This window comes from Nansenia antarctica (assembly GCF_963989245.1).
Source record: "Nansenia antarctica genome assembly, chromosome: 12".
NCBI lineage: Eukaryota > Metazoa > Chordata > Actinopteri > Argentiniformes > Microstomatidae > Nansenia > Nansenia antarctica.
In genome coordinates this window covers 7,986,854-8,003,352 of record NC_137682.1, presented here as the reverse complement: position 1 = coordinate 8,003,352, position 16,499 = coordinate 7,986,854, and the positions used below count along the sequence as shown (strand labels likewise).

Below are 16,499 nucleotides of genomic sequence, written 5' to 3'. Positions count from 1 at the left end.
ACTCTGTCAATATCCAAGGCCTAATTATCCTGTTGAGTTTTCTGGTTGCTTAGTTCCATTCGATTTGACGAGTTAATGTCTCCGTGGAAGGGCGTGATGTGACACGTTTTGCTCCGAGCCACCATCTCGATGAGCACTGTGCAAAAAAAGGTTGTAATGGAATGAGATAAGCAAGTGACCCCTTAAAGTGAGTTATGAGGCTGAGATGGTGAATGATGTGACATTTTGGGTCAAGATTTCAACTTTCAACGTTCTTAGTCATGGGTCCATGTAAATAATAATTAATTAATTAATAATAAAATAATTTTGCCATTTAGCAGACGCTTTTATCCAAAGCGACTTACAATTACGAATTACAGGGACATTCCCCCTGGAGTAACTGAGGGCTAAGTGCCTTACCCAAGGGCACACTAGTAGTGGTGTGGCTTCAGGCGGGATTTGAACTCACAACCTTCCGATCACAAGTCCAACTCACTATCCACTAGACCACCACTACCCCTCTGTCATACCCATGTGTCGTGACTTGCTGTGACAAGTGCTATGTCACAGTACACTATGCACTGTAGCCTAAACCTATACTGCTACAAGTGAAGCGTTTTACCAAATCTGCAATCGTCTCATGCAGGCCCCTACCCAGGTAAGCTGTGTTTGACCTTGAAGAGGAAAACACAATAGAATGAATGGTTAATTATCAGTTAACGCCTGAGCACACTCTGCATGGAGCTCCTGCTGAGCTGGAAATTATGGACTGTGGTTCTGAATAGAAAGGAGAGAGATGGAGAGAGAGTATTCGGTGGGGTTGACTCACTCTTACCATCTGGAGATTTGGGGGGTGATTAGTAACCCCTGAGAGCGATACAAAATATAGGACTCATCTTAAACGGTACTTATCGTGTACTAGACAGAGACAAAGGTGGATTAGATACAGTGCCCTGAGTAACGGGGACAGTGATGCATTTTTTTCTTCTTTTGGCTCTTACACTCCAGAAGTTTGGATTTTAGAAATCGCAAACAGCTTGGTAGGCCAAAGAAGACTTCTACAGTGGATGACGAATGAAGAATGCTCACCATGATTAAGAAAAACACCAAACCAAAACAACTCTCTCACAGATCAGGAACACTTTCCAGGAGGTAAGCATGAATGTGTCACTGAGACTACCACATGAGACTACCGTACGCAGAAGACTTCACCAGCAGACCTACAGAGGCTAACACTGCAAGGTGCAAACCACTACTGTAGTTAGCCACAAAAAAAGGATAGTCAGGTTATGGTTTGCTAAAAAAAAAAAGTGGCTAAAAGAGCCTGCAGAGTTCTGGAAAACGGTCTCGTGGACAGAAGAGACAGAGAGTAACATGCCCCAGAGTGATGGCGAGAGTAAACTGCCCAATATCACAGCACACCATCTCATCTGTGAAATACATATGATAAAGGTTATGGCGTGGGCATGTGTGGCTTCCGCTGGAATTGGCTCACTTATCTTAAGTGTTGATGTAACTGCTGACAGCAGCAGCAGGATGAATTCTGCAGTGTATAGAAACATCTTGTCAACTCAAGTACAAGAAATTGCCTCCAAATTCATACAGTAGGACACTGACCCAAAACATACTGTCATAGCAGCTAGGGAGTTTTTCAGGCCTAAAATGTGGAAAGTTGTTGATTGGCCAAGACAATTTCCAGGTTTAAATTTAATTGAAAAAGGAGATTTATGGCAACACATCCTCAAAACAAACAACAACTGAAGATGGTTGCAGTACAGGCCTGGCAGAGCATCACCAGGGAAGATACCCAGCATCTGGTGGGGTCAATGGGTCGCAGACCTCAGGCAGTTATTGCATACAAAGGTTTGTTGACCAAATACAAAAAATGAGTGCATAATTTGGACATTTGATGAATCTGTCCCATCACTTTTGTGTACCATGAAGAAGGGGGAATATGCATAACAAGTGTTGTAATTTCTGAATGGTGAAACCAATATAGTTAAAGAATCTCAGTTAAAGAAATGGAGCATAAGATATCTTTGTATGCAGACGACGTGCTGGTGACTCTCTCTAACCCAGAATCCAGTTTTGCCTAAACTCATGTCCTGTCTTGAGAAGTATGGTTCATATTCAGGATACAAGTTAAACATACAACAAACCCAAACCTAAACCCTTTCTTTTAATTACTCATCACAGGAGAATATACGTAAAAAGTAAAATTTTAAATGGAAAGCTGTTAGGGGTTAACATACCAAGGAAACTAAATAACATTTATAATGTAAACTACAATCGTGTCACAAAGGAGATTAAAACGCTTAGTATGATCGAATAGAGACTATAAAAAAGAATATTCTGCCAAGGTTGCTTTTTTTTTCAATCTTTACCAGTAGAGATCCCAAAGAAACAGTTTAATGATTGGAACCAACTGATCTCTAGGTTTGTGTGGAGAGGTCAGAAGCCTAGGGTGCGATTCAATACGTTACACGTTACCGAAAGAACAGGAGGGTATGTCTCTCCCTTGGCTGAAGGATTATTACAAAGCCCAACTAAGATACTTGGTATGCTGGTGTAATGATGATTACAATGCAAAATGGAAAGTTATAGAACTGAGTCTATTGGATGTCTCCCTTCAATCCGTATTGGGTGATACAACTTCTAAGATCGTGCATTCAGATGAATTAAGTAATTGGACAAGGGTTGCGCTTAATATTTTGTTCAAAGAATGTAAAAACTAAAAACTGTAAAGAGACACACGGCTATTAAGATGGATGGCATATGATAAAGATTTTAAACCAGAGCAGCTGGACCCAAGATCTAAACGATGGATTAGGAAGGGCATTACATCATAATGCTTGATCTCTTCCGGTACAGGCTTGAAGAGCTTCCAATATCTTATATTTGATAATCACAACCTAGAGAAACAGGATTTCTACAAGTATTCACAGCTGAGGCATCATTTTGATAGGAATATAAAGAATAATGAGGTTACTGAAATGAGTCTCATCCATTTTTATTGATGCGTATGAGGGCAACACCCATAAGAAACTGGTGTCAAGAATTTACTTACGTATAGTAGGCTATACAATCCACCAAGAACTACTCCACCTTATACAGTATGTTAGAGAGAAGTGGGAGAAAGAAGCAAGCATAACCCTAACTGAGGAAGAATGGTTGAACATAAAATACAATCCATCACCTTTATTACTCCAAGGAGAAACTACTTTCAGAGTGGTAGGCCGGGAGCTGGGAATTGCTGTGTAACAATTCTATGGCTGATTTCTTTCACATGTTTTGGGGATGTCCAGCAATCCAATCTGATTGGCTAAAAAAATAAATGTGATAATGGGACGTGAGATTGAGTGTAGTTTCTGGGTATACCACATGTAATACTTAGGATAAGTACCTCCTTAAAATAGTAATGGTAGCAATAACCAAGAAATGGTTGAATAAGGATCCTCCAACAAAAGGAGAGTGGATAACATTAGTACAGGGAATGTTTGAGATGGAGAGTCTCACCTTCTCTTTGATATGGGTTTTATGGGTGGTTTATCTATATTATCACATCATGCAAATGGTCTCTGTATGTTGTTGTTCTTTTATCATACAAACTCAGTTTTTTTAATTTACTCAGTTATTCCCTCTGTGACTTAGTGATTTGATAGGGACACACAGGGTTTCTGTATGGACCTGCTAGGTAATTGTCATCAGACAATAATCTTATTGATCTCCTCTGAGGACAAGATGGACTTAGTGATAAGCACTGGAGATGTTCCTTGAAGCTATGTTACTGCTTTTTACAGTTGCCCCCCCTCCCCTTCCTCCTAGGACTAATGGACAAAATATGGACAAAGTAACCCCTAACACAAAGATAATTGCTGAGGACGTAAGTAGACTAACCCTAACCCTAACCCTCTGTTCATTTTTACTGTTCATGTAAAAGCTTTTTTCAAAAAATAAAGTACAAGACAGGCACAGACAAGATGGGAGAAAGTTCTGGATCAGCCATTTCTCAAAGACTAATTATTGTGTGCATTTATACCCAGTTCCAAGTCAGATTTAGCATTGCACCGATTCGTCTTTTCTTAAGAGGCGGATTATAAAGCTAAAGCATCACAGAGCTGAGCGGAAACTCCCTTGAGCCTGCCACTGGCTACAATCACAATAGTACAGTGTATCTATTAAGATGGATTGCCGGGCTAGAGCAAACGAGGTTGACTGACATCAGCTGATTCTTCGTAGCGTCTCACACAGTCTGACGGAATGCACTCTGACATGTGCAGATGAGCTTAGCTCTATCCATTACAACGCCCCATATACAAGGTTATGGAACATCCCCAAGCCCTAAAGTGAAAATAAACTGCATTAAAAGTATGCTTTTGCATCATCCACATGTGCCCTGTGTACAGAATGCCCCGTTTGTACAGAAATGCCTGACCTACGGCTATTAACGTGTTGGAGATTGTCCCATGTTGATGATGCGGGATAAGGTAGGGTCAGACTGAGGGTGTGTGAGACTGATAGTGAATTGAATTAAGATAGTGTCTTTTTCTTTATTCAACCATTATTTCACCGGCTTAGTCTCAATCATATTTCAGATCTCTTTTACAAGAGAGACCAAACAAAAATAGCAGTTGCAATATGCTATGAAAGTGGATACGTCACAAACTCTAAAATGCTCCAAAAGATTTTTGGAGACTGGCATCAGTGATTGTTAGCAAGAGAGTAGCTAATTAAATGGGGGAATTCCAGTAAATTACTCCATTTAAAAAACTGCAAACTTAGATCTTAGGTCAAATAAGAACATATTTAAGCCTACTGTTTGTTAACTAATGCTCACTTTTACTTCTTCTAGCAATCAAATGGTGTCCAAACAGCGGTGTCCCCAGTTCTGTTTACATGCAGTTTGTGACTAAGGACTTTCATCATAGCGTATTGTAAAATAGCATTGGTTTAGGGTTAGAGTTTAATGATCTAATGCTCAGGTTCTCCACTGTGGTAACCCAGTATGCCAACCGTACACTAGCCAGGTGTTTCAGTAGGGCTACCATACCCAGGTGTTACAGTAGGGCTATTATTATTAATAATAATAATTCATTAAATGTATATAGCGCTTTTCCGAGGCTCAAAGACGCTGACAATATAGGAGATACGGAAAACACAAAAACAACAAGTAACATGGAACACAGAGTCAGCGAACGGGGAGGGGGGGGGGGTGGTAGGGACAGGGGGGGTGGTTAGGGGTAGGGGAGGCTGTATGCATATCAGGGGGGTGGCAGGGTTAGGGGAGATGGGTAGGGGTATACGCTATTATACACTACCCAGGTGCTATGGACTATGCTGTTGGTGAAATTAGGTGAGTTCAGTGGGAATTGCTACAGAATGTAAATTAAAGTTATCTTCATTAGTATTATGGACTTATGTATCTAATTCAAACAACATGAATGCTTCTGCAGAGTGCTGCTTTTACTGAGTGATAGTATACTGGAATACTGGAGATGCAAATTCTCTCCTTCCCTCTCTGTCTCTCTGGCTCTCTCTCTCCCTCAAAAATACAGCAATTGATTACACAGTTCTGACAGCCACCATTTAACATGATGAGATCAAATAATGTGTTCTGGCATTAAAACCAGAGGAGCTGACAGACAGTCAGGGCATTCCTGAGTAAAATGTTAAGATTGCTTTTTTTTCAATCTAGGGGTGACTTGGCTATTGCAATGGCTTTATGACGTTGTTTAATCACAGCTTAATTTACATGACATTGATGCATCTATATATCTTTATATGTATATATAGGCTATTGAATCCCTGAAAGTGTCATCTTTTTGCAAAGCCATAAATAAATGACTTGAATTGTTATACCCCAATGCATTGTAACTAATTGTCTTCATTACAATGTAAATATGTACTTTTTCCAATGAAAAACATTGTTTAAAAAACATATACTTTAATGTATCTGGAAATGTTGAAGAAACCAAAACATGACCTTTAATGACCTCTAAATCGTAATGATATTGACACACATTTCTCAGGAAAAACAGTGCATATTTGTAAGGAAATTCTAATCTCCGTTTTAAAGTATTTTAATTGATTTGTTATGTTTGATATTTTATATTTCTGTTTAATTTGCTCACTCAGATGTATTCAAAACAAAAATGTGTGTCAACTGTAAAATTCTATGATTCATTATATACTGAAGAATAGGTAGGCCTATGTCACTATGTCTGTTGGTTAAACTACTGTTTTATGTCTGAATGTTTGAAATACTTGTTTTATTTTTTGAGTTAATAAATATAGGCCTACTGTATATTTGTGAGGAAATGTGTGAGGAAAAACGCCGGTAGAGGGCGCTACATCGTATGCTAGAGACCAAAACAAAAAAACGTTCAGCACCTACGGCGTGGACAGCGATCGGAGAGGTAACGGTTTCATCAATAGAGTTTGTGGCTGACAAAATGTGATGCACGAATCTGATCACATGTTTAAATTCACCTACAGCTAAAAATGATAATCATAAATGTGATTATCACATTATTATATGTCTGCACAATGAAAGACACCTATCACAACGTGATAAAAAGGTGTCCTAGATATCGGGTGTCCTAGATAATAGGCTAGACGTCGCAAAGCCATTTATTTCCAAGTCACATTCTGTAACAATAGGGCAGGGTAGGAATGTAGCCATGCACTAATGTAACTTTAGGGCCCTGCAGGAAATGTTTGGGGTTGGGTGGGGGGTGGGCAGAAATTTGTGTAAAAAAAATAAAAAATTATAATAAATGAAAATCAACATGTTTAATCATATTGTATTGTGTAACTTTTGAATAAAAATACTTGGAGAAAAAAAAAAAGGAATGTAGCCATGCTTGTATTTCACATACCTGGTTCGTGGAGAGCTGTGCGTGTGTTGGGGAGACGACCAGCTGGACAACAATGTGGAGTGCCGAGGTGGCCAAGCCAGCCATAATAGCCCAAGTGAGAGGCAAGGGAAGCATACTGTAAGTGGCGAAGAGTGTGAAAAGCACGTATCCGACGCCGTCGCCCAAGAGTCCGTAGCCCAATCCGGCCGCCAAGATCTGCGTGGCCATCGCCACCCACGTCACCACCCCGCTGTATTGCAGATAGCCGTGCGACGTCGTGTCTTTGCGGACCACCACTAAGGCACAAATGACCACTTCAATCCCCGTGAAAAAGCCTAAGAGCATGCCTTTGACGGGGTCCATTGGCTGGGAAGCGAGAGTTAAATGCAAAACCAACAGGGTCAGTTTGGTCACCACGTCCAAAAGGTTCATCACCACCACCGACTTACGCCTCTGGCCCAAGAAGTAGCGTTGATACAGGCATTCGAGGTCCCTGGATTTGAACGAGTTGCGTAAAGTGGGGAATATCACCCCTCTGTAGGTGTAACCCCAGTTGAGGAAAAAGTCCGAGTTGCTGGGTGCGCAATCGATTTGGAGAAAGGTCCCCAGGTCGGTGCTGGCGGCGCGCTCCGGGAAGACTTTGGTACCGCCGTTGTTGTGCCGGTCGCTCACCGAGGTCCGTCTACCCCCCGCAGACTCTCTCCGTGCGCTCGGGTCGTAGGGCCCCCCGTCCGGGGTGCAGATGTCCTTCGCTCCGGTGCTTTGCTCGTGGATGAACCTCTGCTCTGTGATGTGTCTGACTGCGTTCTGCCACAGGAGCCGCTTGGGTCTGGTGCTGGAGCTGTTGTTGATGGTGTACAGAGACAGTTCCTCGCTGGCACTGGAGCATCGGACTTCCGACAATTCCATTGTTTTATAGTGCGTGAGCTTAGAATGATAAGGTTCTAGGATCTCCGTTTAGGGCGGTTCAGAGATATTGAGAAGCGTCAAAGTTTTTACATTCCATTATGTTCTGTGAGATGGAACCTTTGTATTTTATGAATTACTAACTCAAACATGGCAACATTTTTTTTAAAAATAACACCACACAGGCATTAATAAACACCTAATGGATCAGATTATGTAAAAAAAAAAAAAAACTCAATTTTGACAAAAATGGAGATAGAACCTTATAATTCTAACGTCACGGTTTGGTGATATGCCTGTTTTCGATCAGGTTAGCCAAACGTGCTCAGCGATTCTGGGGAGATGGTTTTTTTTGCACATCCAACCGAGCAGGAGGCATGCTGTCCTTGGGGTGTGTCGAGCTGAGTTGAAAAAGTGCCGTTGTCGGTCATTGTCTTGTCATGCACGGAATGGCATTAAAATGCAATGTTTGGTGTGTTTAAGAAATACCATTGCAGGAATAAGGTGTTTGCAGATCACTGTCCAAGCAGCTCAATGCATCGCATCCCTCGTAAATCATGATCAAGGCAAAGGTGTCAACAACTACAACACCAACCGCCATGTGCCAACCATCCGCACAATAACGGCCGAGCAATCCCTGTCAAGCAAACATGATTCGTGTTCAACGCATTCTCATGCAGTTGTCTTTGCATATGTTTTTGTTTATAGCTATAGTAATGTGACTAGAATATAATAGATGTTCAGCTTTGCTCGCCTCATCTGTCGCTAACGCAGCAGGTCCTCTTTGCATTGCCATTCATTATAGCAACGTGCCGTTTAACATCACCAAATCATCAAGCATCATTTTCGCGTTTTCCTCACCCCAAGTCAAGTGAATGGTCCCGCATGCCCCAGTTCACTGAAGAGAGGGATTAATATATCTCTTTTGTTGAGTCCAGGTCAGGAATTCTTGTAAAATCTTCAACTTGACCGGACGGCTCGCCTTGTTGCGTTTGGACATCCCATAGAGAAGCTTCGAGGAGAACGGATCAATGTCGAGAGCTCCTAGAATAAGATCCTCCTCATCTTGGGGTTGGTGGTTGAATGCAACACCTGGTGAAAGCGTCGGATGGCGGGAGAGCTAGAGGCAATGCGTAGAGTATCTATAAACAGCGGACACCAGACAGCTCCTCCATGTGAATTGTGAATATAATCCCCTCCTTCAAATTAATATCAACATATTTTAATTACGACGAAATCCGGTTTTTATCCAGCAGGAATCTAAACGTTTGGAGAAAAAAAAAAATGGTACAATCTGGCTTTGGCGCAAAGAGTGTGTCGCCCCCTGCTCTCCTCATGGGGTTGATTTGGTATTAAGGCTGAGTGTGCAGTGTATGGAATAGATTTGTAAGAACGCAGTGCTCTGGTCAGTGGAGGTAGGGCCAAGCAAGTCAGATGGATCTGGCTGACGTCAGACGTATAGCCCCCCCTTCCCTCCCCTCTCTCTCCCTCCCTCTCTCGCTCTCTCTCTCTCTCTCTCTCTCTCTCTCTCTCTCTCTCTCTCTCTCTCTCTCTCTCTCTCTCTCTCTCTCTCTCTCTCTCTCTCTCTTCCTTTTGTCTTCTAGCTGCAGCAACAGAGTATGAACAGGGGAAGTGAGTGGAGTGAAGAGGGAAGTATCAGGAGAAGATAAGAGAAGATAGCCTAGGAGGAATACAACAACGTGGTTTGGATGAGTAAAGAGTTAACGACCATAACATTTGACTATTTGAGTCCCCTAACACTTTGCTATTGGATATTTATGGACATTTTTGGTATGGTGAAATTAGGAATAGAAATACAAGCCTAATGTTCATGCAATCGACGTCTGTTTTCTTATCAGGGGACTAGTCAATATAACTGGATCAGGGTGGGATCAGAGCGGGTGCAGCAGTAAAGTCAGGCACCTTATTTGTTGTCCCACCTTCCACTGCCGAGTTAATTGATCATGTGAAATGCAGGTAATTGTAATGAGTTCAGATTCAGAACCTGTTAGTTCAGTGAGGAGGAGGACCATACGTTAATTGAATACTGACTGACTGACTGACTGACTGAATGATATGATAAAAAAGCTGACATGGAGAACACTCAAATTTGTTTGTTTAGTTCTCTTACAGTACTCAGATCTAAATACTGTACAATGTTCGTTTGTGAACATAATATGCATTGCATATGTGGTCAAATCAACTCAAGTGAATAGATTTTTTCTCTAAATATGTTCTTATTGTTGCTAATTGTACTATCTCTGAATATCTGTTCTCAAGTACAGTTAGGTCCAGAAATGTTTGGACAGTGACATCATTTCTATAATTTTGGCTCTGTAGCCACCACAATGGAATTGAAATGAAATAATCGAGATGCAAATGAAGTGAAGACTTTCAGCTTTAATTCCAAGGGGTTGAACAAAAATATTCTATGAAACTTTTAGGAATCGCAACCATTTTTATACACAGTCCCCTATTTTCAGGGGCCAAATCAATATGGCCACCCTCTGAAAAAGGTTTCGGCTATAACTTTTGAACCAAATGAACTGGAAATGCAAGCCTGGTGTCTATTTTATGTTTTTGACTATTAGAAACACATTAGAATGCTTATATTCATGATTGGGTGTGTCTGGACCCCTAATTTACATAATGCCATTTTTTTGTTTTGTTTGGCTTTTAGGTCAGGTCGATTGGCAAATGTCAATGTCCTTGCTGTGACGTATTGCGTCGGTCTTGCAGGTGTGATGGGTGCCGCCAAATGCATTGTACTTCTGACATTGACATTCTCGGTTGCAGGTTGGCATCTTCTGTATTAGCTGCACAGGGTTTGAGGAACTCTGGACCATGGAGGACGATATCATTGAACACTCGTTCAGCAACAGATGTTGTGAGACAGTTGGACAGGAAGGAGCCGTCAAATGCGTGGCCTCATTGTAAGCAGTACTTGTGTAAAACCAAGGCAGCCCTCATCAACAGAATTGCCTCATCCTGAGCCAATTGTTCCTCTTAGCCACTTGTTCCTTGTTTGCGATGTATAGGTTTCCCTCCCCTTCTGGTGTTCTCTATTCAGGCAGATAGCTGAGGAGATGTTGCTTGAATGTTGTTGTGTGGGGTTCATAATCAGACACAAACACAGGTCTGCGTTCTTTCATAAGGTTCCTGTAGAGTTGCCGTAATAGGAGATTGTGAAGGAGGATCTGAATCCTCAACCAGAGCAACAATTTGTGCAATAGTTAGATGGTCAAAGGTTGTCCCCCACTCACTGGTAGACGCTTCCCCTTCTGACACCCTGGCCTGGCAGTGTCATGAGATGCTTGCCGTTTTGCTGCATATCGCAACATGAGATAACATTTGGCATGTAGTACACACCTGCTGCGTGCACATCGGAAGCTTGTGTAACTAATCTACCAAGAAGCTAAACATTTTTACAGGATTCTGCCCAGCTTTTCAGATTGGAATCAACAGTATCTGTTACTGCCTTGTGAAGGTCATCCATATCTCCCCCTCACATAATGACACAATGAATGCCACAGGCTTTGGGTTGACATGATCGAAGCTTTTTAGGACTCACTACTAAGGAGGAGCCAACGTCATACTTTGGAGCCCTTTTGACACGACAACTACTACAGTAGCTTCTACAGCGTTTGTGATACATAGCATTATGTGTTTTAAGCGTTGCTGCAATACCTGAACCGTCATTCAACTGATCAATTGTAACATTAACAGAAGAAGGAAGAACATTAGCAATAGCTAAGAAATCTTTTTTTCCCTTTCTAGTGATACAAGTCGTTGTATCTTGGGTCTTTGCAATGGTTCATCAGCATCTCATTGGCAGAGACAGCATAGGTCCCAATTAATGGTGGTCCCAGCTACTAGAGGTAGAGGCCATATTGTGATGACATAATACATGACTTACGTGAGATTGAGGAAATTGTAGCCTACATGTTGTCGTTGCAGGACATAGTAGTTGTAGACAGAAGTAAAACAAGACAATACCTTATTTTCAGCATGTCTCCTATCAATTGAAATGATAAGAATGCATGACAATGGGCTGTGAGCTGTCACCTCGCCATCGGCGTTGCATTAACTTGACGTTGTACCTGCTCCACCGTCATTTGTTGCATATAAAAATATAGATTTTTCCACCTCAAGTATCAGCCGTTCGTCATCCATTTCTGCAACAAGCTTCAAGCACCTGTGGTGATTCACAATTCGCAATAGCTGCGACCAGGCACGAGCTATAGAGTAGTTGGCTACGTGCATTTTCAATCTGGTATCTTCTCTATTAGTGGATTAACCGCTGTGGTGATTTAACTGATGATAAAAAGACATCAAGTAGACTACAAACAGAGCAAAACAAGAAAACAACACCAGAAAACAACCAATATACAATTATAACCAACAACCAATATACAATTGTAAATATACGTTTGCGTTCACCATCAGAAATCAAACTTTGCCGAATTTTTACTTTGGACGCAGCCATCGGCCGCAACGCAACGCGGCCGCAACTGAGCACCTTTCATTGATTACAAAAGAAACGTTCCCAGGCTGACGGCAATTCCGGACGCAACGCAGACGCAACGCTCGATGGCCATAGTGGAGCCTGGGCGTTAGCTAGCCAGCTAACTAGCTAGCTATGTTGTGAGGTGCAGAGAGCGAGATCCTGGAATATTATGAAAATGACTGATGATGAATTATGAATTATAACTTACGTGAGGAAGAAAATAATAGTTGTACACGTAACTGTCCATCTTTATGACTTGCACACAAGCATGAAGTCACACTACTGTAAACAGCTTTTTAAAATTCTAATTCAAATTGTAACTGCCTTTAAGTTCACTAAGTCTGGCCCTCCCACATGCTCCCCAACATTCAAAATGGGTCAATATTGGATTTTTTTATTTTTTTTAAAGTTATGGTAAAACTCATTTTCGGGGAGCCGCCATCTTGGAAATATGCAAATTAGGGGTCCAGACACACCCAATTATAAATATAACCATTCCAATGTGTTTCTAATGGCCAAGAAACATAAATAAGACACCAAGTTTTTATTTAAAAAAACTGATTTGGTTCAAAAGTTATAGCCAAAACCTTTTTCGGAGGACGGCCATATTGATTTGGCCGCCATGGTGACCCCAGTGGTCGCTGAGTCGGGCGCCCTGGCTAAATCATTAGAGCATACTCTGAGCTACATCTGGGCCAAATTCAGTGCTTTTGCACAAATTTGCACGAACATAGCCTCATATAGCCCTAAGGCCCCCAACTACATGTATTTTTTCCATTATTCAAGGTAATGGCAATTTTTGGTCCCAGCTAGCTTTGGGGATTGCGGTTTTGACACACTCACATGATGGCGTCAAAAAGAAGACACATCCTTGCCATGCTCTCATTAAACCTAGTCAGATAGGGCGCCAGGGAGTGCTACATTCCAAGTCATCTCATCATGAGAACCTCAAATTATTGAGTTAAATAATTGATGAGGTGTCATGTTTGACTCTATAAAGCTGTCAGTGGTTGACGTTCCAAAATGAGTATGTCTATAGGGAAATGGGGAACGGCTTAATTGTCTATGTATGTTTTGACAGACAGGATATACAATATTAACCTTCACGTGAATATGCTTGAGATATACTTGCCTCTTACCCACAAATGCTAAATGTAAGAACCCTATGGTGAGAGCACATTGCAGACTTCAAACCGTACCACTGAAAACATAGGATAAGTCACTAACCACAGGACAGCTGAGCATGTGGAGCCATGTTTTCCAGTTCATTAAGTGCTGTTTGGTACTGTACACAGTTCAACCTGTTCAGAGAGTTGATTTGTCTGTCAATATCCTTACTAGCTGTCAAGTCAAAATCCAAGAAATTGGGTCAAGAAAGTCAGAAGGATCCTAAAACCAATTGATTTGGTGCATTTTGCATTTTTATTTATTTTATTTTATTTTATTTTAAGTAGTTCAGTGTCAGAGATAACTTGCAGTAGTATTTTTAGGCTGGGTTGCACCAACATGGATTAAATTAATCCTGGTTTAGACTTAATCTAGGGTTAGCAAACCCAGCATTAAAAACATAACATGCAGATAAACATCCATCATGTCTTCCTAACAATGATGTTCCATTCTACATGTTTTATAAATATGTTTTTAAATGGATCATCATAGTTATCTCTCTTTCCGAGGCACTGGCAGAAATATACAGCACTCAGACAGCAAAGTCAAATAAATAGAATGAATAGCAATGAGGCAACTTTCCTCTTGCCAGGAGCATTGTGTGAGTCAAAAGGGAAATGGTTGATACTCGTAAAGGCCCTTGCTCCACTTGACGGTTCTACTGTCTCCTGGGGTCTCATATATAAAACTTTGCGTAGAACTGGCGTAAAAAGCTTCCGTATTTAGACAAGCAAGAACGTTTACGCACACCAACGTTCAGATTTATAAAATGGTGCGCACGCAGGTCCCACGCCTGTTTCCCTTTATAAATCACAATCAACTCTAAATGTTACGCACGTGAACGAGTGTCTTGTCCCACCCTTTTAACGGCCATTTAAGCAATATCACATGAGAGGGAGTGCTGTTATACTGAATATCAGCACGGCTGTGATTCGGTCATAGGTACGAGGTCGCAGGCCGAGTACCGAAGACAATCACTGCCGTGCTGATATTCAATATTCTTGCTTGTACGGAAGCTTTTTACGCCAGTTCTACTCAAAGTTTTATATATGAGAAACCAGGAGACAGTAGAACCGTGAAAAGTAGAAAAGTAGAAAAGTGGAGCAAGGGCCTTTACAAGTATCAACCATTTCCCTTTTGACTCACACAATGACTCATCATCAATCTATGGACAATGACTCATCATCAATGTATGGACATTGCATGCAGTGTTGCCAGATGGGATAGCCTAACCACAGTCTAAAAGCCGCCCAGTGTGATCATAAGTAGCCCAATTGGGCGGGAATACGTTACCCTTATGAAGATGTTCATTACTGTGATGTCAATGCGGACGGTGCTCAACTTGTTCATGTCCAGCTTTGCACTACGTGCAATGAATATGAATGTAAAAAGTCAATATATTTGCATGAATATGAATGATATGTACAGTAAATATATATTTACAGTGTGATGCATACAGGACAAGGGAAAATATATGTACAGTTAAGATATGTGCAGAGTGTATATTTATATATTACATATAATATGTGAGAGGTAATATTTCGACTCATGTTACACAATGGTAGCAATTTCAAAGCGTTTCTCGAGTTTCAACAGTTGCTCATTTCTCCAGTTTCTGAGTGTACGCATGGGTCCGAGTGTGCGTGGAGGAGTGCACATTTTCACGCCAAGTTGTTTTTTTCTAAATCCCAAAATGTGCATCAAAGTTGTCTATGCACACTTTTTTGCGTACGCAAGCTTTATAAATGAGGCCCCTGGTCTTTGGTTGAATTTCTTCACTTCGAAAATGTGTTTGTGTGAAGATTACTCCTGCTTCAAGGCAGAGGCTGGTGCTTACTGTACTCTCTTTGACTTGAAGGGGCCATCTAGGATTGGTACATCCGTTTTGGACTTTTAAATTAATTATATGTAGATTCTTGAAGAATTATACAATGCCGCATAAGCTTGCTTTACTCATAATTGTAAATAAACTTCAAAATATCGTTAAAACTATAATAGTTAACTCATGGATGGTCAGTCTTTTCATCCATAGCGCTGTCTATGAATTAGAACGGTTACATTCTCCCACTCCAGCCCTCAACTGCCAAAGAATGTGGATTTTTATTTTGCTATTTACACACTACTTCCTCAAAATTAGAGTCTAAAGACGGAATATAATGGAGAACTGAACCACTCCTGGTCCTGGAGGGGGGCAAAGCCAAAGAGACAGTGTCTGAGACTCTGTATTTAGACCTGATTTAGCATGGTTGCAACTGGGGGCCATTGCAAGCCTCCAGCTATATGACAAATCAGACCCAGGACGCTGAGGAGGAAATTAGAGGCTGTGGTCCTTATCATCTCACTTGTCCTGCCTCCCCGCTACCCTCACCTGCACATCATATGCCACGGCTGCCTAGCAGGACTGTCATCATGATGTGGCACTGATGTATTACCGTTTCTGTGTGTGTGTGTGTGTGTGTGTGTGTGTGTGTGTGTGTGTGTGTGTGTGTGTGTGTGTGTGTGTGAGTGAGAGAGAGAGAGAGAGAGAGAAAGAGAGAGAAGAATATTCATGCATTGGAATTGGACACAGTGGATAGATGGATTTATTTATACTTAAAATACCATAATGGGATTAGCCAAACATTTATTCATAGAGACACCAACATCAAATTGTCATGTGAACTCCTGCCATTGACATAGCTATGGAATTTACCATATTAACAGCACATTATGCACATTATTACGTAAATGTCATTTTCTCACTCATAAGACACAACGAACTTGACTCACACACACTAAGGGGGACCATCAACTCCTTAGTAGGGAACGTCATGATTCGGTAAATCACACACAACTAAATAATATAATTGGATTCCTATGACACATCCATGCAATACTGCAGTGATCAGCCATCATTTTCTGGAATAACACTATAGATTTTACAGAAATGGCAGAGCTTGAATATACAGTCATAGTCATAAGACATAGGGATGTCTATTGCAGACGTTTCACGAGAGATAGTATGGATTTTTAAAATGAAGGTTCTATTTGAATAATGTGGTGGTTTAGGGTTGCCGCAAATAGCCGACTCTCTTGGCAGCAAA

The 16,499-nt window shown here is 41.2% G+C and overlaps 1 protein-coding gene across 1 annotated transcript in view; it reads right to left on the bottom strand.

Moving 5' to 3' along the window:
• The window catches only part of adcy8 (adenylate cyclase 8 (brain)), a gene marked incomplete at both ends in the record, with an annotated part of 55,802 nt that extends 48,057 nt beyond the window's left edge, over window positions 1-7,745 (bottom strand). The window contains one exon of the mRNA XM_080542709.1: window positions 6,858-7,745. Coding sequence (XP_080398835.1) covers window positions 6,858-7,745 — 888 coding nt within the window. The remainder of the gene's footprint in view (window positions 1-6,857) is intronic.
• Window positions 7,746-16,499: the final 8,754 nt, after the last annotated feature.